The sequence below is a fragment of the Odontesthes bonariensis genome, chromosome 8 (assembly GCF_027942865.1).
Source record: "Odontesthes bonariensis isolate fOdoBon6 chromosome 8, fOdoBon6.hap1, whole genome shotgun sequence".
Classification (NCBI taxonomy): Eukaryota; Metazoa; Chordata; class Actinopteri; order Atheriniformes; family Atherinopsidae; genus Odontesthes; species Odontesthes bonariensis.
The window spans coordinates 11933667-11953308 of NC_134513.1; the positions used below are offsets into that span (position 1 = coordinate 11933667).

Consider the following 19642-nt stretch of genomic DNA (forward strand, 5'->3'; position numbering starts at 1 on the left):
TTAAGAGCTGCGTGCTTTATAACAGACTGCTGGAAAGCTGGAAAGAAAATGGCGTTCCATAAATTTAGAAGAAAAACAATTAGTCTGGAAAGATAGTTTAATAACATCTAAGAAAGCCCTTAGCAAAGCTAGAACTGAATAATTTGGATTTGATTGGATTATGATTGGATTACAATTAATTGGATTGTAATTGGCTTGAATTTGACTGTATCTTTGAAAAGCCTTGAGATGACTTTTGCTGTGATTTGGTGCTATACAACAGGATATACAGTGACATTGTGCAATGTTGCAGCCAAACGAAAGTTAATTGGATGGTACTTCACTGTATGAATGGACAATGAGCCACAAAATACAACACTGCAAAAGCAACCAAGAAAGTTTTAAAAGTAAAGAGGTCGAACATTCTGCACTGGTCGAGACAGTCAGATGTCATAATGTCACTTGCTGAGGATTAAACTAAAGGCACAAAAATAAATAGTGAAGACAGCTGGATTGAAAGTCTGAGAAAGCATTACCAAGGAGGAAACCTATTATTTGGTGATGTCCAAGGGTTTCAAAAAATATTCTCAACAACTTTTTGTCTATGATTAAAGCTGCAGTCTGCAACTCTTTTTCAAGCATAATGCCTGGAACTGTCCGGGGATTCTGAAAGTAGTACATTAAATACCCCAATACAAAAAAAAAAGAGTTCTCTAGGTCCCCTATATGTCCCGCTAGGTCCCTCCAAAGCCAGCAGGTTTGTTTACAAAATTGCAGACCGGACCGGTAAAAGGTAACCAATCAGGTTTACGAGCTGGGCTCTGCTGCCTGTCAATCATCGATTGTGCACGCGCGATACAAGGTAGGCTCGTCCCCACGCTTATTTATCTGGACTATTGAACTTCATTACGGGCTAGTCTACTTACTGTGTCTTCCATGATCGCAAATGACAGGTGAGTTGATGAATGAGGAGTCGTGTAGGCGCATCTGGCGTGCACGTCTACGTGCACGAGTTCTCATGTGTTTTGAAGGGGCGGGACAGGAAGTTGAATAACTTTTTATTTTTCGGTTAAAAAATAAGCATTTCTTGCATTTTGCGACTACGGAGGTCACCGTTTTCAACTTCAAGCGTTCTGATAGATCATGTGAACTCTTAAAATGCCAAAAAGTAGGACTTTACGTATGACAACAACAAATCTTGCAGACTGCAGCTTTAATGTTCATTTGTCCAGCTGAGAACCTGAAGGTCAAAGATGTCCCAACATGTTAATAAGCTGTACTTTGTAAGCCTTTTCCCCAATTTGGATTAATATCTCTAACCTATGCATGCTCCATGCATTGTGAGAGAATCCAGCATTATTTTATGACAGTATAATCAGGAAGATGGAGGCCGATTCACCTCAGCTTGTAAATCAGATGAGACAAAGCTCAGCTAGTTCCAGCGCGCCTGGCAAATGTAATCAGTATCGCTTGTGGTCATATTTTTGTCTCACAGTAATCTTTGTATTGAAGATAGTAGCTCATTTACTTTTTATTCCTTTATTCTTTTTTCTGTTGTGTTGGGGAGGGGTCATTTGCAGGGTTAGTGTATAAAATGATAGCTTCCTCCAAATGCTCCTCATTTGATGCTTGGAGTAGCAGCTCAGTATGAAAATGATCTGATGAAACTTGGATCTTTATTTATTTCATATTCATGTCTCATTTTCTGGGAGGTTTCCAATCAAACAAATCGTGCTCGTCCCCAGCTCTGTGGAAATCGCAGTATGATTTTTTTTGGCAAATTGGACCAACAAAAGAAGTTGCTTTTCAGTCTATACCCTAGCCTCTCTGAGTTTACCAAAGTGGAAATAAAAATCAACTACACGCTTGGCACGCAGACATAGAAGGAGAAAAAATGGGTTTGGGGCTTGCACGGATGATCCCTCCTGATGCCTCTATGATTTCACTGCAGGAGGTCTTGGCTTTTGTTCAGTTGTGGTGTTGAAAATGCGCAGAAATCAACGCTAATAGGAAATGAGAGTAATGACAGTGTGATTATTAATGAATTATCATGTGATCCCAAAAAAAATTTTAAAAATCTGTTTAACTTTACGTCCATTTTCTCTTGATATTATCTAAAGTTTCATTAAACATTCCCAAAACAGCTCAGAGAAATTCTAGGTCTCATGTGTCCTTGAAACGGGGAAATATTACGACCAAAGTGGTGAGCCAGTGAGGGTGCAGCCAGGTCCTTTCTTCCATATGGCTGCTTTACAAGCTGCGTTAAGTGAAAAATGGCTTGTGTGCCCGACCAGCGACACATGGCTGGAAGGAGCCAAAAATGAGTTTTGCAGCAGGATTGTAAAAATGGAAATGGTGCAGGCAGTGACTTTGATGCTGGGCTGGTATCTGCAAGGTTTAACCTTACTTGACATGGACTCTGGTGGAGAAGGGGCAACTCACCTTTAACAGCAATTACCTCAGAAGGGAGTCTGAGGTCCGAGAGTGATATACATCCTTAATCTGAAACAAGGACAAGGCACAGAGTGTGATATGAATGATCAAATTACCCTGCATCTGCAGATGGGAACATTTTTAGTCTCCTTCAGATTAACATATTTTAGTAGAATCACTGAGATTGTAATTCCCATTTCAAATTGCTCTTTCCTAAAAGAGTAAAGTTTGAAAGTTGGTTGCCACCACTGTTAAAGTTTTGCCCTGATCCTCCACAACAACTTTTAATTTCAAAGGTGTGTTATATCAGTATGGGCTTACTCCCCAGAGTGCTGTTGCATCTCGGGTTGAAAGAAGACCAGCTGTATTCTCTCCCATTATTCAGTGCCATCTGATGCTGTGTCTAACAGAAATACAGAGTGTCCTGTTGTGATCCCAAATCAGGATTTGAAGAAACAGAAACTTGTCTGTCTAGAAAAAAAGAAAGTGTCTGGAACAAATCAGGACTCTTGCCTTTGTTTTGAGTACTCAGCACCTACTTAATGTACACATTTCTTACATAATTCTTCTTGAATTGAAGGCTCTTTTAATTCTATTGCTACAGCATTTATAATGATTTCTTACTTTCTCTTAAATTCTCAAACTTGCTATACTCAGTGTCTCTTTTTGGGAACGTTTTCTCATTAAAAATTGATAAATGACTTGTGTAAAATAAATTTGACTCAGAATATGACACATTATTCTGCCCTTTGATGACTCATTGGTTATGACTGGTGTATGTCACCACTTAACCATGAAATGCAAAACAGAAGAAAACATTAAAGTAGGGAAGTTTAATTAAAGATCTGCATGTCATTGTCACCAATGGCTCTTTAATAATCTGGAGGAATCAATATGATATAAATACATTTAGTCAAAGTGGGGAAAGTTAAATCCTGGAGGATCTGAGAAAAGAATCCAATTTATTTAATTCCAATACCTGTAGAGCATTAATAACATCAAAAGATGTGATAAGAGCAAACAACATGATGGAGCAATTAACATCAGGGCGAGACTAATTGCTTGCAATGCTACACTTCATTAATGACACTTACAGGTGGTGCCAATTGAGACAAGGAAGTTGACAAATCACTGGCACTATGAGCATCTGTTCAGAACTGCAGTTTAGATGAAAAAGCCAAGTGACAATAGTATTGTGTAATATTCACACAGAGTACAGCAGCTGTCTCAATATAACATTTACAAGGTCTCTTAATCTAAGAAAGATGATACATATGTATGTATATGTTGATTTATGTTGATGTTTGGAAGACATAGTGTTCATCTTATACGCAGTTATAGTTTGGCATATTAAGACTCTTTCACAATGTGACAGTGGCACTGCTTTGCTCAGATACCCATTAGTTATAAATGACATAGGACATACAACAGTGATTTGGAGCACTAGAACCCAGCAAGCCAACCACAGATGGCAAAATGAAATAAGACATGTTATGGTTGTATGTCAACTGCTTGTCATGTTTCATTTGGATTGAAACCTTTGAATGATGGCCTGTCTTGGAAGCACATTTGTAATGTGCATTCAAAGAGGCAGCATGTTGTGAGGATGTACTGCTGTGTCAGATACAAGGTTACCCAATAGCCCTGGAAGTTCTGAATCCTCTGCACATTTTTTTCTGTTCCCTCTGATTCACCTTTTAACAGTGAACCGCTATGTGTGCGTTATGTCTGTAAGGGCCATTAGCATTCTAAGATAAGTATTTATTTCCAAAGATATCCTGCATTATTTTCTTGAAATTCAGGGACGCCTGTCAGAAATTGTATTTGTTATTTAGCAGTAAAAAGTACAACTGAGCTAATGAAAATGTCATTCTTTTGGCAGGTACGATTCAAAATAGTGAACAACAAAAAGTACTGGACCTTGTGATGGTGTGTGACAAGTTTCAATTCAGATTTCAATTTAATTCAGTTTATTTATATAGCGCCAAATTACAGTAAAATTTCATCTCAAGGCACTTAAATAGTATAGTCCAATTCAAGCCAATTGGAGCCCAATTCATTGTAATCATAATTATTTTCAAAATAATCCAATTCATTCATATAGAGCCAATTCAAAAACAATTTCCTAGCTAAGGAAACCAACAGATTGCACTGAAACTTGCCTTCAGTCCAATCTCCCGTCCTGAGCGTGCCTGAGGCGACGGTGGAAAGGAACGACTCCCTTTTGACAGGAAGAAACCTCAGACTCAGGAAGGGTGGCCATCTGCCTCGACCAGCTGGGGTGAGAGAGGACAGAAAAGAGGGGAAAAAAACCACTGTAACACCATTCTAATGATACCTGCTGGAACAGGAAAACACGAGTTAATGACCACAAAAATGTCACATGTACATAATTTAATTTGAGAAATTAAACAGGGGAAAAAGAGAATAAAGTGAGGAAAGGTGTGACAGATGAGGCCCCCCAGCAGTCTAGGCCTATAGCAGCTTAACTATGGGATGTTTCAGGATCACCTGAGCCATCCTTAACTATGAGCTTTATCAAAAAGGAAAGTTTTAAGCCTCGTTGTAAAAGTGGAAAGGGTGTCTGCTTCCCGGACATTTACTGGCAGCTTATTCCACAAGAGAGGGGCCTGATAACTGAAGGCTCTGCCTCCCATTCTACTTTTAGAAACTCTGGGAACCTCAAGTAAACTTGCAGTTTGGGAGCGAAGTGCTCTGTTAGGAAAATATCTTATAATGAGATCTTTAAGATATGATGGAGCTTGGTCATTAAGAGCATTAAGAGAATCTTAAATTCTATTCGGAATTGAACAGGGAGCCAATGGAGAGAAGCTAAAACTGGAGAAATATGATCTCTCCTGTTAGTTCTCAGTGACCAATGCAATTTCAGTTCATCTCGATGGGATTATGGACTTTTGTAACAAATTGAATGGCAGTCCAGTGCTGACTGTGCTATTTATTAAACACGGATCCTTGAAAGTTTTAGCAGCCTATGATAATATTTGGTTGGTGAAACTTTAGAAGAGAGAGGCAGATGAAAAACAGAGGGAGTTTTACAAATTAGCAGTTTTTTTATTATCCATGATACTTCATGCATTCAGTTTAGTCAGCACTTTTATTCAGTTCCCTCATATGCTGAAGTTTCTGAAGTATTGAACAGCTCTTTTTCAAACCCACAGGGAACTTTTGAAGTTTGGAACAATAGCTCGCAGAACATTTGGTGCTGCTGCCAAGACGAAGACAAGGAGGCACGCGTTTGAGCAAACTTGCTCCTTCATGGGTGCACTTCTCCAACATCCCCATGATAATATCACTATTAATAATTTGAGACAGGCTGCTCACACAGTTGCTCCAAGGAGACCTGAGGCAATGCAGGAATAGCTGTACAAGTTTCTCTCTGTGTTGTCACTCATTTCAGCAGTCTACCCTGAAATTACCACTAGTTCACATATTTGAGTAGAGATTTTTTTTTTTAAATACAGTCAAATATAATGTAAAAAGCAAAAAAAGTTAAACAGAGCTGTCACCTCCTAAACTGTATAGTCCATTCTGTGTATGCTGCCCTTTTGAAAGCTTCTATCTGATTAAAATAAGGAGGGACTTTAATGGCTGCATCGAGTTGACTTCTGGCCAGCTCTGATGTCTAAAACCAATACCCATCAGCCCTACCTTCCTGCCTATTTGCTCAGGGGAGATAAATACTGAAAGGGAACCAAAGCCATGGGCACCTATTGTAGATCAATTTAAGCCATTAGAGGTGATGGGATGAAAAGTGGATTCTTCAAGGAGATAAAAATGTTTTTGAGGGTTTTGATTGAGAATACCTTGAACACAGAAAAAACCGTGGAATGGCCCCCATCATTATCATTATTATTCCATGTTTGTGAGCAATCCTGAAAGAAGCTATGCCGAGCAATTCAAACAGTTTAATAGGTTTATGAATACTGCATGTTGCATCTAAATGAAAATTCTGCAGCTCATCATTGGTGAAAAAAACAGATTAAAGCCCATCGCAGATGGACAGGATGAAAATCTACCTGCCACAGTTGACAGTGATGAAACAGCCATGAAACAGTGTTAGAAGATGCAAACATAAACAGAGAGAGTACTCAGAAAAAATCCCACTAAAATTGTATATGTCAGTACAGCAGCGAGCATCTCTTTTTTATGTAAGAATATGTTGGAGCAATTACAACTTCCCAGACAACCAAGTCTTTGTCCATCTTTGTATGTTTTAATCTGAGGTTTGGCCATGTGTGCATGTTAGTGAATATGAATCCCTCCTATGTAGTCAGCAATTCTCAGCCAAGGCAACCTTCCAGATTTCCCTCTCCTGAATAAACCACATTCTTCTGCAAAGCCTCCTTCATTGAGAAGGATAAGACCAGAGTCAACATTGCTCCATGTCATTTCTGGGTTCCATTTGTTTTGGTCTGAGATGTTGTTGCTCGAGTCTGACTTCCAGTCACATTTGTTGCATTTTGTGTGTGCGTGGGTGTTGGTGTGAAACCTTGTCGAATAAAAAAGTTAGAAACATTTAGATATCTTAATGTAAAGTAAATCTACAGCAGTCCAAGACAGTGACAATCTGAACAGACAATTCTGGTGTCTTCTTTTAACAGCTTAGTAACTTTGTGTCTGAGACATAGAGATGAGCCGAGTTGTCAAGTGATTACCATATTGAACTAAGTACTCCCAAAGAGAAATCCATCGACTTCTGTATTTATTTATTGCAGCACACGGGCAATCAATGAAATATATATGTGGTTGTTGAACACTGGACTAGTTCTTTACCCTTCTATTGATACTGGAGAATTCTTGGAAGATTATCCAACCAGCCTTATAAGGTTTTGCAGTCTTGGAGAAGACTTCTGATCATGTTCCTTGTGCTGTGGTGTGGGAGGGTCTCTGGGAGTATGGGATATCAAAGGCTTTCTTATGGTCCATTCAGTCACTGTACATCTGGAGAGATTCATTTTTATTTCCAGACACTTCTATCTGCTGTTGGTGCATGTTGAAAATATTCTTCCCTCAGTAAAATCGAATTAAAACTCTTTGACTTCGGGGAGCATTTGACGGCATGTGTGTGTATCTCTGCGTACGGGAGGGGGTTCCTGTCTGTTTAAACCCTTTTCTGTGTCATTACCACCAAATATAGACTATCATTTAGAAAAGAAACAGGATTTGCCCCAAGCTGCTTATTTGTCACATCATGGCAACAAGCTGGGATTTCACACAGTCTTTAGCTGAAGCAGCTGGAGCCCAGAGGTCACAAAAATGAGGCTGACAAAAAAAGGTAACAATGTTATATCCCCACACCAACATGGGAACGTGAATGTAAATGATTGTTATTACCCTTCTCAGTAATATTAGTTAAAAATGTTAACTCTGCAGAGTTCCCCACCCTTTGCAAAAGATGGGAAAGGCCTTCACTAGCTATTTGCTAAAAAAAAAAGTATAGTAACTGCACTTGAGTGTGACTTACAGCAGCTCCATCTCCAATGTGTCCTGTCAAGCACCTCTAAAAACAGAACCTGATGACCTGCTTTAAAGAGAAATTTAAAATGCTTTTAAAATATTAATGTAAAAAAAAAGGTAAAAGTCTGAATTTAAACCATATAAACCGTATTTAACTATCATGTGATGATACTTGACTTGGTATTCTTTTGTTTATAACTGTAATTTGGCAAATGACATCCAAAAAGCTCAAACTGCGTAGAAATGGCAGGCATAAGTGGCTCACTATGCATTAGCCTGACGTCAGAACTGCTGGTTTCCAACTCAGTGAGTCTATGAAAATACCACAGCAATACAACAATACCACCCAAAAAGTTTATCACCCCAACTTCTGCATGTTATGTTTTCGTCCAAAATAGAGGCTAACACGGTTAGCTCAAAATCTACTGTTATACTTGATGTAATATAACATTGGACAGTGTTTGTTTTGTGCCTTTTAGGCTCCTCTATTTTGTAAGCTAAATTCACTGCATGTCTGTAGATGAGCCATTGAAGCAAACCTTGACCTTAAATGTTTCTCACTTCTCATTTTCTCATTTCACAGGTACATGGAATGCAGCATTTTGTGCTCCCCTGTCTCCTGCTTAGCATAATATCGTGTCTACACATACAAAGTAATCCTTTCTTTTAAAATACCTTTTTCTATGTGTTTCGAGCATTTAAAAAGTTGAACATAGCCACCATGAGCTCACTAAATGATTGGATGCTAATTTTGAAGCCTCAGATTTAACATTTTTGCCATCACCATCCTGCTCCTCTGAAATTCAACTTCACAAGCAAGTGACGGATCTGCCTTAGATTTGTGGAGAATATGCACAGTCATATGGTTATGATCGGTCAAACACAAGGTAGTCCTGTCTTAAAGAATAACACTATTTACTCAAAATGGGAACAAAGGTCACAAATGTTATGCTGAAAAAAAGAGGGGGGTGCCCTCTGATGTCAGTACTGACACAGTGGGCTCCAAGTGTCTGTATATGATGAGTTGGGAGTGAGAAAGGGGTGGTCTTTTTTTTAGACTTGGAGACCACAACTGTCAAGGTCTATTGGTGGTCTAATGAGACCGAGGCCCTGTACAGGCTCTTGGTAAATGCATTGAGGAGATTAATGACTGGATGTGCCACAACCTTCTCCAGCTAAACAAAAACAAAACTGAGGTAATTGTCTTTGGAGCCAAAGAGAAACGATTACAGGTCACTACAGAACTTCAATCTATACACCTAGGAACTACCAACCAGGCCAGAAATCTGGGTGTAGTGATGGACTCAGACCTAAATTTGGAAAAACACATTAAGGCAATAACAAAGTCAGCCGACTATCACCTTAAGAATATATCAAGGTTAAAAGATCTGATGTGTCAGCAGGACCTGGAAAAACTAGTCCATGCATTCATCTTCAGTAGGCTTGATTACTGTAACAGCATCTTTACAGGTCTACCTAATATGTCAGTTCGACAACTGCAGCTCATTCAGAACTCTGCTGCTCGAGTCCTCACTAAGACCAAAAGAAGTGGACCACATCAGTCCAGCTCTGAGGTCTTTACACTGGCTGCCTGTCCATCAGAGGATAGACTTTAAAGTTCTGATGCTGGTCTATAAAGCTCTGAATGGTCTAGGACCAAAATACATCAGTGACCTCCTGACCCAGTATGAACCTTCCAGACCCCTCAGGTCATCTGGATCCGGTCTTTTATCAGTTCCCAGAGTCAGAACCAGACATGGAGAAGCTGCATTCAGCTTATATGCTCCACATGTCTGGAACAAACTCCCAGAAAGCCTTTGATCAGCTGAAACACTCAGTGTATTTAAGTCCAGGCTGAAGACACACCTATTTTCAGTTGCATTTGAATAATGCTCAAAATCTGAAGCTTGAGTTTCAAAACTTAATCACATTTTAACTACTGATTTTATCTGATTTTATCTATTGTTCTTATATCTTTCTTTTTTGTTTAAGATTTAAATCATGCTTTTTATTTCTACTGTTTTAATGTCTCTGTAAAGCACTTTGAATCACCTTGTGTTTGAATTGTGCTGTACAAATAAACTTGCCTTGTCTTGCCTAATGTTGTATGTACAGTCTGTCCTTTTGAACCTTTGTCTGTGTTCTAAAACTGCTTTTCCTGACAGCTGACAGCTTTAGGTCACTAAAAATTAATATTTTAGAAAACTCGCTCCCAGCTAAAGATAATCAGACAGTTTGCTGTTTTGATGTGCAGGAATAAGCTGAGACCTTAAGAAAACGTGACATAAACAGCCAGTCACTGCCTGATTGGTATATCAATCATTGACCTGACCCTGTCTGACCTTGATTATAGCGCCACTCAATTCCTCCCCTGGACTCCTCTCCTCAATCCTACTGCCACCAGAGATGAAAGCAAGAGATGTGAGTAAAGACATGAGGAGAGAGGAGGCGAGGTTACAACCATTTAACAAAATGAGACGTCTTTGCTTCAGAGCTGCCATTTTGAACTGACATCTGCTAAATATGATGTGTGGCACAGTTGTATTGGCAGACGTTTTGTTTTTTTTGCACCCTACTGATTCATTTAGTTATTGCTGTCAAATGAGCCTTACATCTATTTGTGACAACACATATATTTCCTCTTAACATCATTTGTTGTGTGCACATAACACATCACCCTCATACCACAGAAATGCCTATAATAGAAAAGGAAAGGATACACTGGTGTATCCTCACTCATAGCTGCCCCAGCAAGCAAGCTGCTCCTCTCTTCTGGACCCTCACTGCTTTGGGTGCATTTTCGGAATTGAGACTTTTTATTTTCTCTTTTTAAATATTATCTAATCATAAATATATGATTAGATAAATGAGCTTCATATGTCTTTCAAAACTAAGCAACGACCCCATATTTCCTTGTTACCTAAAATAACAGTCATACGATATGCATGTTGAGACAGGTCATGAGAAATGTTTCTCTGGGTGAAGACTGTTTTAACTTTAAAACACTCCAATGCACATTTAGACAAAGGTTTTCTTCTACTTTAGTTTTAAAACCTGCAGCTTGAGTGAGATTGTCTTGCTGTAGTTGTTTTTCCGATTACTTCTGGGTCCAAGTTGCTCACAATTGATCACATTTGAGTGCCAGCATTTTGTTTCTGTTTTCTATTCTATATAACGTGACTGTAACTTTAACTTCCATGAATATCCTGCATGTGCTCACTAACCTAAGGACATTTTGACAGGGCACACGAATGCTTACATGTACAGAACATTAAGATAAGAGGCTGGGGCTCCCAGTGGTTGGGCAGTCTGTATAATCACCAGACCACCGTCTGTTGTTAGTCCCTCTGGCAATAAATGCACTGCTTGTGCTGTATGTTGAAGATTAATGACATCAATCTCATTCCCTCATCAGGCCACACCGCAAACACTGTAATCTGCCTCAGCCTTTTCTTTGCAGACTAAACCTTATTCTTCCTCTCCTTTGAGGTTATTCGATGAGTGAAATTAATTGCCTCTGCTTAGAACCACAGCAGTAATCATTTACCGTCATGCGCCACTACTTCCGTCTTACAGTTTGTGAGACTTTTACTTGTGTAGCCCCAAATCAGAGATAAAATCAATCATTGAGCCAAAACAGGTGCAGTAGGACTTGAACTACAAATCCTCTGTCTTGTAATGATACTTGACATCTATGTTTTGCTCAGATTTAAAATTATTTTGATGAATTTAAAGCTTTACTTATTTGTTAACCACTGTATCATTGAGATGATCACATGTAACATGTAACATTTTAAGACTTACAGGTGACATATGCCATTTTTAAAAAAAATTTAAACTCTTTTCTGAGGTCTTTTTGAGACGTATTAGACAGGCTTTGGTCAAAATACCAGTTGGTTTGAGCACAGTGGCCCTTCTGTTAGCCTTGTTTTGACTGTTTTCAGGGTGGAGACTTAGCAAGTGCTCAACCCCCACCCTTTTGTACCAGTAGTGGTACACAGTGTTTAACATAGCAAGAAGAGTGAGGAGAGAACCGGCGTTATCCTCACATATGCGGGTTATCTGAATTACAGAACGCAACCATTGGACATCACCAACCAACTAGAAAGCATTCCGTTAAAAAGGTAATGCTGCAACTGTAATGTTAATCTTTCAAATGTATCAGCAAAAACTTCTTAGAAGTTGGTGTACATCTTCTTCGTGACCTAAGCCATTAGCTTTAGCTACTGCCAAACAAAAAAAATAAATGAATGTGACTTCAGAACACAAATATATTCTCCCAAGAACAGAAACAAATTATCCCCAAAAACAAAAAAATCAAGAACAATGATTTTTCCATGTGGCACCTTTGAGACAAATTATTACATAATGTCATGTGAATTTCAAAAGTTCAAAAGACAATGGACACAAAAAGTAATCAGAGGCCTGACACACTTAATCACAAGTGAGACTCTTGCTCCAGAAACTGCTCCAGAATTGTTTTTTATGATTAATGCGATAGTATAAATAAGTATTTTACCATTCTTATTGCTGTAGTAGAAGCCCAACACTGAATCAATCTTCTGTTAATTCTTTAGTTAGTCAACTGTTAGTTACCTAACCATTTCTTTTACAAGATGATTATTTTTAACTGGTCAATCTGTAAAAGAAATGTAGGATTTTGTATCAAAGTGACACCATCATAATGCTTGCTTTGTTCAACCAACAGCTCAAACCTCAATATGAAGAAATTATGCAGAGGAATCATCTAAATCATCTAAATCATCAAAAACAGGAATGCACAACTGAGGTACAAGAAACCCATTTGTTGTACTTGAGAGACAGAGTTTTAATAAGTGTAATTTGCTAAATTTGACTAATGAAGATGACTATATACTGTAATGACATGTACAAATATACATATACACAAATATATATATACATGTACATATATGATATGTATAATCATCACAATTCTATTTGACAATTCTTTTGCATATGTGTGCTGCCACCGAGTGGCCCATTCACTGAAATAAATCTTGTTCTCTATAGCTAACCTTAACTGTGGTGGTTTGGGCACATAGAGCGTCACTAAATGTTTGTTATCTCAGCAGGTTTCACTGAAGGCTCCAGTGTCATGATTCCAATGTCACTGAACGGGCTCCATCATGTGGTGCTGACATGAAAACATTTTGGATATTCCTGGAACATTTGTTCTATATCAATCCACTCCCATTTATGCCTATCTTTGGTTACAAAATGCATATCAAGACCTGGACTGCTTCTCATTATCAGCTCACAAAGGCTGAGTCCAAGGGCAGCAGCGGTTCAAGAGGAGCTTTTCAGTATGGTCACAAATCTGAGCGCGATACACACACATGCATTCAATTTGCAATCGCTGATTGATGACAAAGGGAGGGGAGCAGACAAGTTTTAATAATTCATCTTCCACATAGTATTTGGTCTATGTTCTCTTGCGTTCTTTGTGAGCATGTGTGATGTGAACCTATTAAAGACAAGCATCAGCTGTTTCAACACAGACAGACTTTTCCAGAACCACCCCATAAAAAGCATGCAAAACATCTTCTGAAGTTCACTTAACACAGAACATGAAGCTATTGTTGGTCTTACTGTCATACTTCAAATGACAGTGGCTTGGCGTTAGCAGCCTGTCAACCCAGTGACACATACAGGAAGCACAGGAATGCATGCCATGTGTGGGGCTTCAGTGTCAGTGTTTTGTGTCATCCTGATCAACTTCTGAGGCTTTTAGTTTTGGATGATAACATTGTGAGCTCGAAATGCTGCAAAGTTTTAGGTTAACAAAGTGTTGGAAAGTTTTTTCTGTTGTGGGGTTGATTGTGACTCATCATAAAAGCAATTCATTGTGCAGTATTCCCAAAGCTTTATCTCCTTTGCCGAGCAAAGATTCCTCCACTTAAAGGAACTTTTTTATTTTTTAATCCAGTACCTTGTTTCATTTGTTTGTTCGTTTGCTTTGACAGTGTGAAGTGAAATATATGCAGGGAACACCTGTCACACACACACCCCCCCTTGAGTTTTTATCTTTCTTTTTTTAATCCATCATCAGCTAAGCCGCTCGCTATTCTCTCTTACATGCCACACATGAACCAACAGTTGCCAATAAAGTGAAACATGATAAAGTCAAGTACAGAAATGGAACGACAAAGCTGGAAAATAGATTTTATTTTCATTTTCCTTGTCTTAATATTTTTTGATTAGAAAAAAAAAAAAAAAAAAAAAGCGGGGCTCTATTTATCCGACACTTAACATGCTTTGAGTCGTTGCACTGAAAATAGCCGGTAAGCAAATGTCAACTAGCCTCCAGATAAGTATTCCACACTTATGTTGAAACTGTTTAGTTTTCACTGCTTTTACTTGATCATCTTCATTGTTTACAGCATCTCACTGTCCTCCGCCACCTGTATCGAACATCTTCTTGCGGCCCTCCATGCCTGACATGGCTTCAACATTCTTACGCCAGTCACCCACCTCACTGGTAAGCACCTAGGAACGAAGGGAATCAAAAATCCAAATTTAGAGACTTGTTGACGGGATTTTATTGAGTAGCTGCAATCGCCGGTCTCAGGGAATCATCACAGACGTATAGAAGATGCATGAGACTGAAAGATGATACATTTGTGAATTTTGGTTCTGTTACCTTGTCTTGTTTGACATCCTCTTTCTTCACAGACTTGAGGTTGGCTCTCAGGTCCATGGAGCCCTTGTGTTTGGAGCCCAGAAGAGCTCTCATCATCTCATCTGCTGATACCCTCACCTTCCTAAGAGCAGGCTTTTTAAACTTGCCTCCAAGGTCCTGTACTTTCAGTTTCAGCTCATGAATCTACAGTATTATGGAGGAAAATATGAAAAAAAAACATCTGCTTTTTTAGATATCTTTTGGGCTTTCCAATATGTTAAAGAGATCTTTTATGATATATTGGCATACACAAGGCTCTATTTCTTTAGTTGCAGCTGGTTGAAAAGGTAATAAAACTTCAAACAAGATAATAATGTATTTCAACTCTGATTTCAAGAGAACTGTTTAGAAAATGTGTAAAATGTGGTCAAGAGACACTTACATCTTTGTTGTGTTTGATCACTTTGTGTTCGCAGTCATATCTCTCCTCATCCACAATGTCAATTTTATGATGAAGCTGTTTGCACAGTTTCTAAAAGAAATGTTTTTAACATTTACTTTGAATACATGAATACATTTTCTTCTGTTAATCAGGTTGTTCTCTTTTCATCTCCAAGTCTTACTTGTAGGTCATCCAGTGACAATCCAGACACCTGCAATGGGGGCAACTTTTCTCCGATATAGCGCACTTTCTCCTCCTCTCGATCTTGCTTCTCCTTCTCCAAATCCTCACAGGCTCTTGTGAGGAGCAGCATCTGGTTGGACACAACAGATATCAATCATAGGTTGCTGGGTGTGGTCATTGAAAAGGCCTCAACTGACTTCCAATGTGTCACACTCTACTTATATCAGTGTGCAAGATGTCAGAAATCCCATATATACGGCATATCCTCCTCTAGAGTATAACAATGTACTGTTTACCCTAATAAAACTCTAAAACTTGATGTAAATAACAAAGCAAAAATGCTTAGGAATCATATCTAAACAAGTGTTTGAAGTTTTTATTTTATTGAAAGCTGCTAAACAACATGCAATATAGAATATTAAGAAATTAGCACTTTTGGAACATGACATGGTCTTGTCAGGGGGTGCTTGGGTACACTCAGACAACTCTGGGACTTTGTCATGAAAAAAAAAAAGAAATAACGACTCACTTTGAGGGAAAGCTTGCGAGAAGCCGAAATCTTCGACTTCGGCTGCGAGGAAAGCAAACTTTGTCAGTACAATTTTACTTGTCAAAAGGATAGAATATTTAAAAAAACTTCAGTCAAAAGGTAGTTAGGTTGGTTTTTAAAGTGGCCCCTGACGATACAAAATGAGTGCAGCATACAAAATAATCCTTTCCAAAAAATAAATACATAAATAAATAAATAACCAAGCCTTGTCTTTCAACTAAAATTACACATAATGAATCAGTAGCTGACCAGCATGACAATAATCTGTTCCATGTACAGTAAATGTATGTGTCCAACTCAACGCCACTTACTGCAGTTACACGTGAATAGATAATGCTTTATTATTAGTATGAAGTCAAGTGGAAAGCTCTCAGGGATGCTGATAACAATTCTGACAGATAACCGCTGCCACATCTTTGCCATGTCTGTAAGGACAATGTGTCCCCTCTTCATGCATGGAGGATTAACACAGTGGAACATAGCTGGCTTACCTTATCCCCTTTGGGATTCATTGCTCTGGGTCTGTGGTGCTCCTGAAACAGCAGACAGAGACAAATTTGACTGATGATGCCATGAGCAAACGGTTAGGTTTACTTGTTAACAATGACACAAATATGAGGATTATGGGAATTTCCTCACCTAAGCTATGATGAGAAAATCAAACACCTGCAAGAAAAGGAAGTGCTTATTGGTGAAATTGCAGAGTAATTTGGATCATGTCTCTAGTCCATGATATAATCTGACCCACTGTGGTGCTGAATAGCACAAAGTCCTGGACATCCTTTGACAGGATGATTAAGGCAAGGATGCTACAAGGACAGTTTCCTTCAGTATTTTCAGAATCATCTGTTTTTGTTGCGGTACTACTAATGACAACTAAGAGCTTGGCATTAGATTTTTGTCATTTTTGTCAAAACATTACATCTACAACAACATTTGAACTAACATGGAAGACATTATGCAAGCAGAGTTGGCAGATCAGTTCTTTTCAGAAGCTAACAGTAATTTACAAACATGCATAAATGTAAACATTTATAATGATGATAACCTCAGCAATCCTGTAGTTATTTTATATCATTTGATCTCAGAGTTTGCCAGAAAAATAGGATTATTTCATTTCATTTACTCCATTATTCACTATTAAGTGGAACAAAAAAGAACGATTTTCAACATTAAACACTACATTAGAAGTTTTAGATTTACTGAAAGCCTTGGATATATTAAGTAGCGGTTTTACCTGTGAATGGGTGTCAGCAGAGGTGTAGAGAATCAAACACCAGCAGCTGTAGACAATGTGGAGCTTTTTATTTGAGGTGGGTGGTGAGTGGACAGCAAATATAACGTCTGGTCCCAAGAATGTGCTGGCATGACACCAAGCATTGGATATCACCTCCCCCAACACTGTGACAACACCAGGGAAGTGTAATAATACATCATGAGCATAACTTTAATGGTATTTTCAGGATATTGTCCTTTGTTGCATGAAAACAATATTTATTCCACCCTGGAATTAATACATACACAAACTCATCTATTAGCTGTGAACATTGTCACCATTTTCCCATCAAGAAAAGGTTGTGATCTTATGGAATCTTAGTTAGTATGTGCAGCTGGAGCCAGCAATAGTTTAGCTTCTCTTTGTATACCAGAGCTTGAAGACTTAAAACTGGAACTAATTGCTGGCCTGCTCTATGTAACAGCAACTGTAAATGCTTTTAGAAATTGTAAACTCAACCATGAACCTATTGTTTCCATTTCATTCTCTCCTAACGCAAAATAGGTTATATTCCTAGCTTTTCGGAGTTTATTTCACATATTCTATGGCTATGACTTCCTATTTTTACATTTTTAGTTTTTGTACTTATCAAGTGGAACATTTTATTAGGTGGATAAAAATGCTGCGATGACAGCTAAGGCATTTTTTTTGTCATGAGTCTATTAATCATTACATTTACTGAAATGCAGAAAACCCTGCAACATATTATTCTTGTATTCACTGTTCAGTCAAATGCTTATTTTAGAGCCTTGCATACGAATGGATCAGTTTCTTCATCTACATTTGAAAGCTGTGTAAAATATCGAAGATGGTTTTATGTTTCATATGACAAAATACATCAAACTTATGGGGTGCACAATGCCAAGTGTCCAGTCTAGATTCCCATTTATTGTTGGGTTCATGCATCAAAAGCAGGTTAAAGTTGGGCAAATGTTGTGTTGAAATGAACACTTTTGCCTCAAGTTACTGTAGACTTAACTGTGTCTGTATCAAACTTAGACAATGATTACTTTTAGCTGCTCTAAACTTTATGTGTAATTTTAGCAATTACATTCATTGGTAGGAGCTAAAGAGAGCTCATTGTCTAATGAGTGGATGAGCATAACGCACACCTAAAGCCCTCATGAATCACAAAAGCTCACAGTCATATTCTAAGAATAGTTCTGACCCCTCTCCTATAAAAACCTGCTTTTAACTGGTATCACTATCAGTGCATATGGTTAAGAGTGAAAGAAATTATTCAGCTCATTTACAACTGTGTATTTACCGATCATTCTTGTGTATTTAGTGAAACGTGACAATTAATCAAAAGCAGAGCATACATGTAAAACTGAATGAGCCATCGTAGAGGCATTTGATCAGATGCACTGACCAGAGACAACTAATCAGTTACAAGTACATTCTCATTTAAAGAAAGCAGCATATAGTTTAGCACATATGCTAAACTCATGCAGCACTGACACGCAACCCAGAATTAGCAGTGTGGTAAGGTTTTGGCTTTGTTACTGTCAAAAGAGCCCTCTAAAATACACACAGATTTAAAAAAAAAACTCTGCAAGAGCATTTCCAATTTAAAAACAAAAGGGAAAATAATCAAAATTCTGTGGAATTCCATATTCAGTCAGCTGTTGATGTTATTGTTCAGGCAAGTAAAAACAATTAACAAGGGTCCCGTATGGCACATGAAGCCCAGTCTCCATGGTGAAAGTCCCATGTATGTAAATATACAATTTTTTCTTGCTGTTTCTGCAAACATTCATGTTTTTTATTTCTAGTTCCCACATCATTTTTTTTCATGCTTATCGATGCCAAAGCATAACCTATTCTCTTGTTGTGCATTTGCAGGTCTAGTGTGTTCATGGGCATTGCACTGATAAGCATTAAAGTGCATAATGCAATGCACTCAGGGGATCTGCTGCTAAGACTTATTTGGTCTTGTTTGATGTTATCGGATGTTAACAAATCTCAGGTGAAACGTAAATTTCTTCTGTTTTCATTCTACTGTAACACATCTTTTCATGATTCACCTTAATCTTCATTATTTACAGTTGTGGTGGCTGACCAGGAACACCGGCGTTTCTCTGTGACCCCCTCAACACACATAAACGTCTTTGTTCACTTATGTGTGTTTATCTATTTTCATCTGCTGTCAACAATTCCTTACCTTGACTTTTCAAAGATTTCAAAGCATGAGTGCTAATCTTGACCGGAGCTCTGGCACTTCTTGCAAATCATTTAACCCCTAAGCATCAAGTTTCTCATCTTTCCACTGGCTTATACTAGAATAAAGCTGATGCAAGCGCTAAGATGTTTTTGATAAACAGAGCATTAGCTGCAAGGACATCTTTGCTTGAGCCACATGGGGTCCTGTGAGGAACCTTTGCTCTCCTTAGTTGTTAGGGCTTCGCTGAGATTATAAACAATAGTGAGAATGAATGCGATATGTATGTGCTACAAGATGGACATGTTAAAGATGAGGTCTCTTGAGTCTGCTTCTCTCCATCTCTGGTTTATAAGTGATTCAGTTCTTTTTAGATATTGTGTTTCTTACGTCACACAAAATGAGTGTTGGAGATTGTGTGAAGATTATTTGAAGAGGAAAAGGCTCCAAAGTGAGAAAGAATATCATATGTGGATGAAGTTTTCTTTTTGTTCTCTCAC

At 38.3% G+C, this 19642-nt stretch overlaps 1 protein-coding gene across 1 annotated transcript; it reads right to left on the bottom strand.

The window, feature by feature from the left end:
* Nucleotides 1-14059: 14059 nt before the first annotated feature.
* LOC142385321 (troponin I, slow skeletal muscle-like) lies at nucleotides 14060-17022 on the bottom strand. The gene is made up of 8 exons (XM_075471740.1): nucleotides 16943-17022; nucleotides 16345-16371; nucleotides 16197-16238; nucleotides 15685-15726; nucleotides 15154-15285; nucleotides 14973-15062; nucleotides 14552-14734; nucleotides 14060-14397 (listed from the first exon to the last, which is right to left on the bottom strand). Exons 3-8 carry the CDS (start codon nucleotides 16215-16217, stop codon nucleotides 14296-14298), a joined length of 570 nt encoding a protein of 189 aa, XP_075327855.1. The 5' UTR covers nucleotides 16218-16238; nucleotides 16345-16371; nucleotides 16943-17022; the 3' UTR covers nucleotides 14060-14295.
* Between the last annotated feature and the right edge of the window lie 2620 nt (nucleotides 17023-19642).

Coding starts and splice junctions, on each gene's coding strand:
- LOC142385321 (XM_075471740.1), bottom strand. CDS start 16,217: ATGAATCCCAAAGGGGATAAG. Junction 15,727..16,196: donor TGAATCCCAAAGGGGATAAG/GTAAGCCAGCTA, acceptor CTTTCCTCGCAG/CCGAAGTCGAAGATTTCGGC. Junction 15,286..15,684: donor CTCGCAAGCTTTCCCTCAAA/GTGAGTCGTTAT, acceptor GTGTCCAACCAG/ATGCTGCTCCTCACAAGAGC.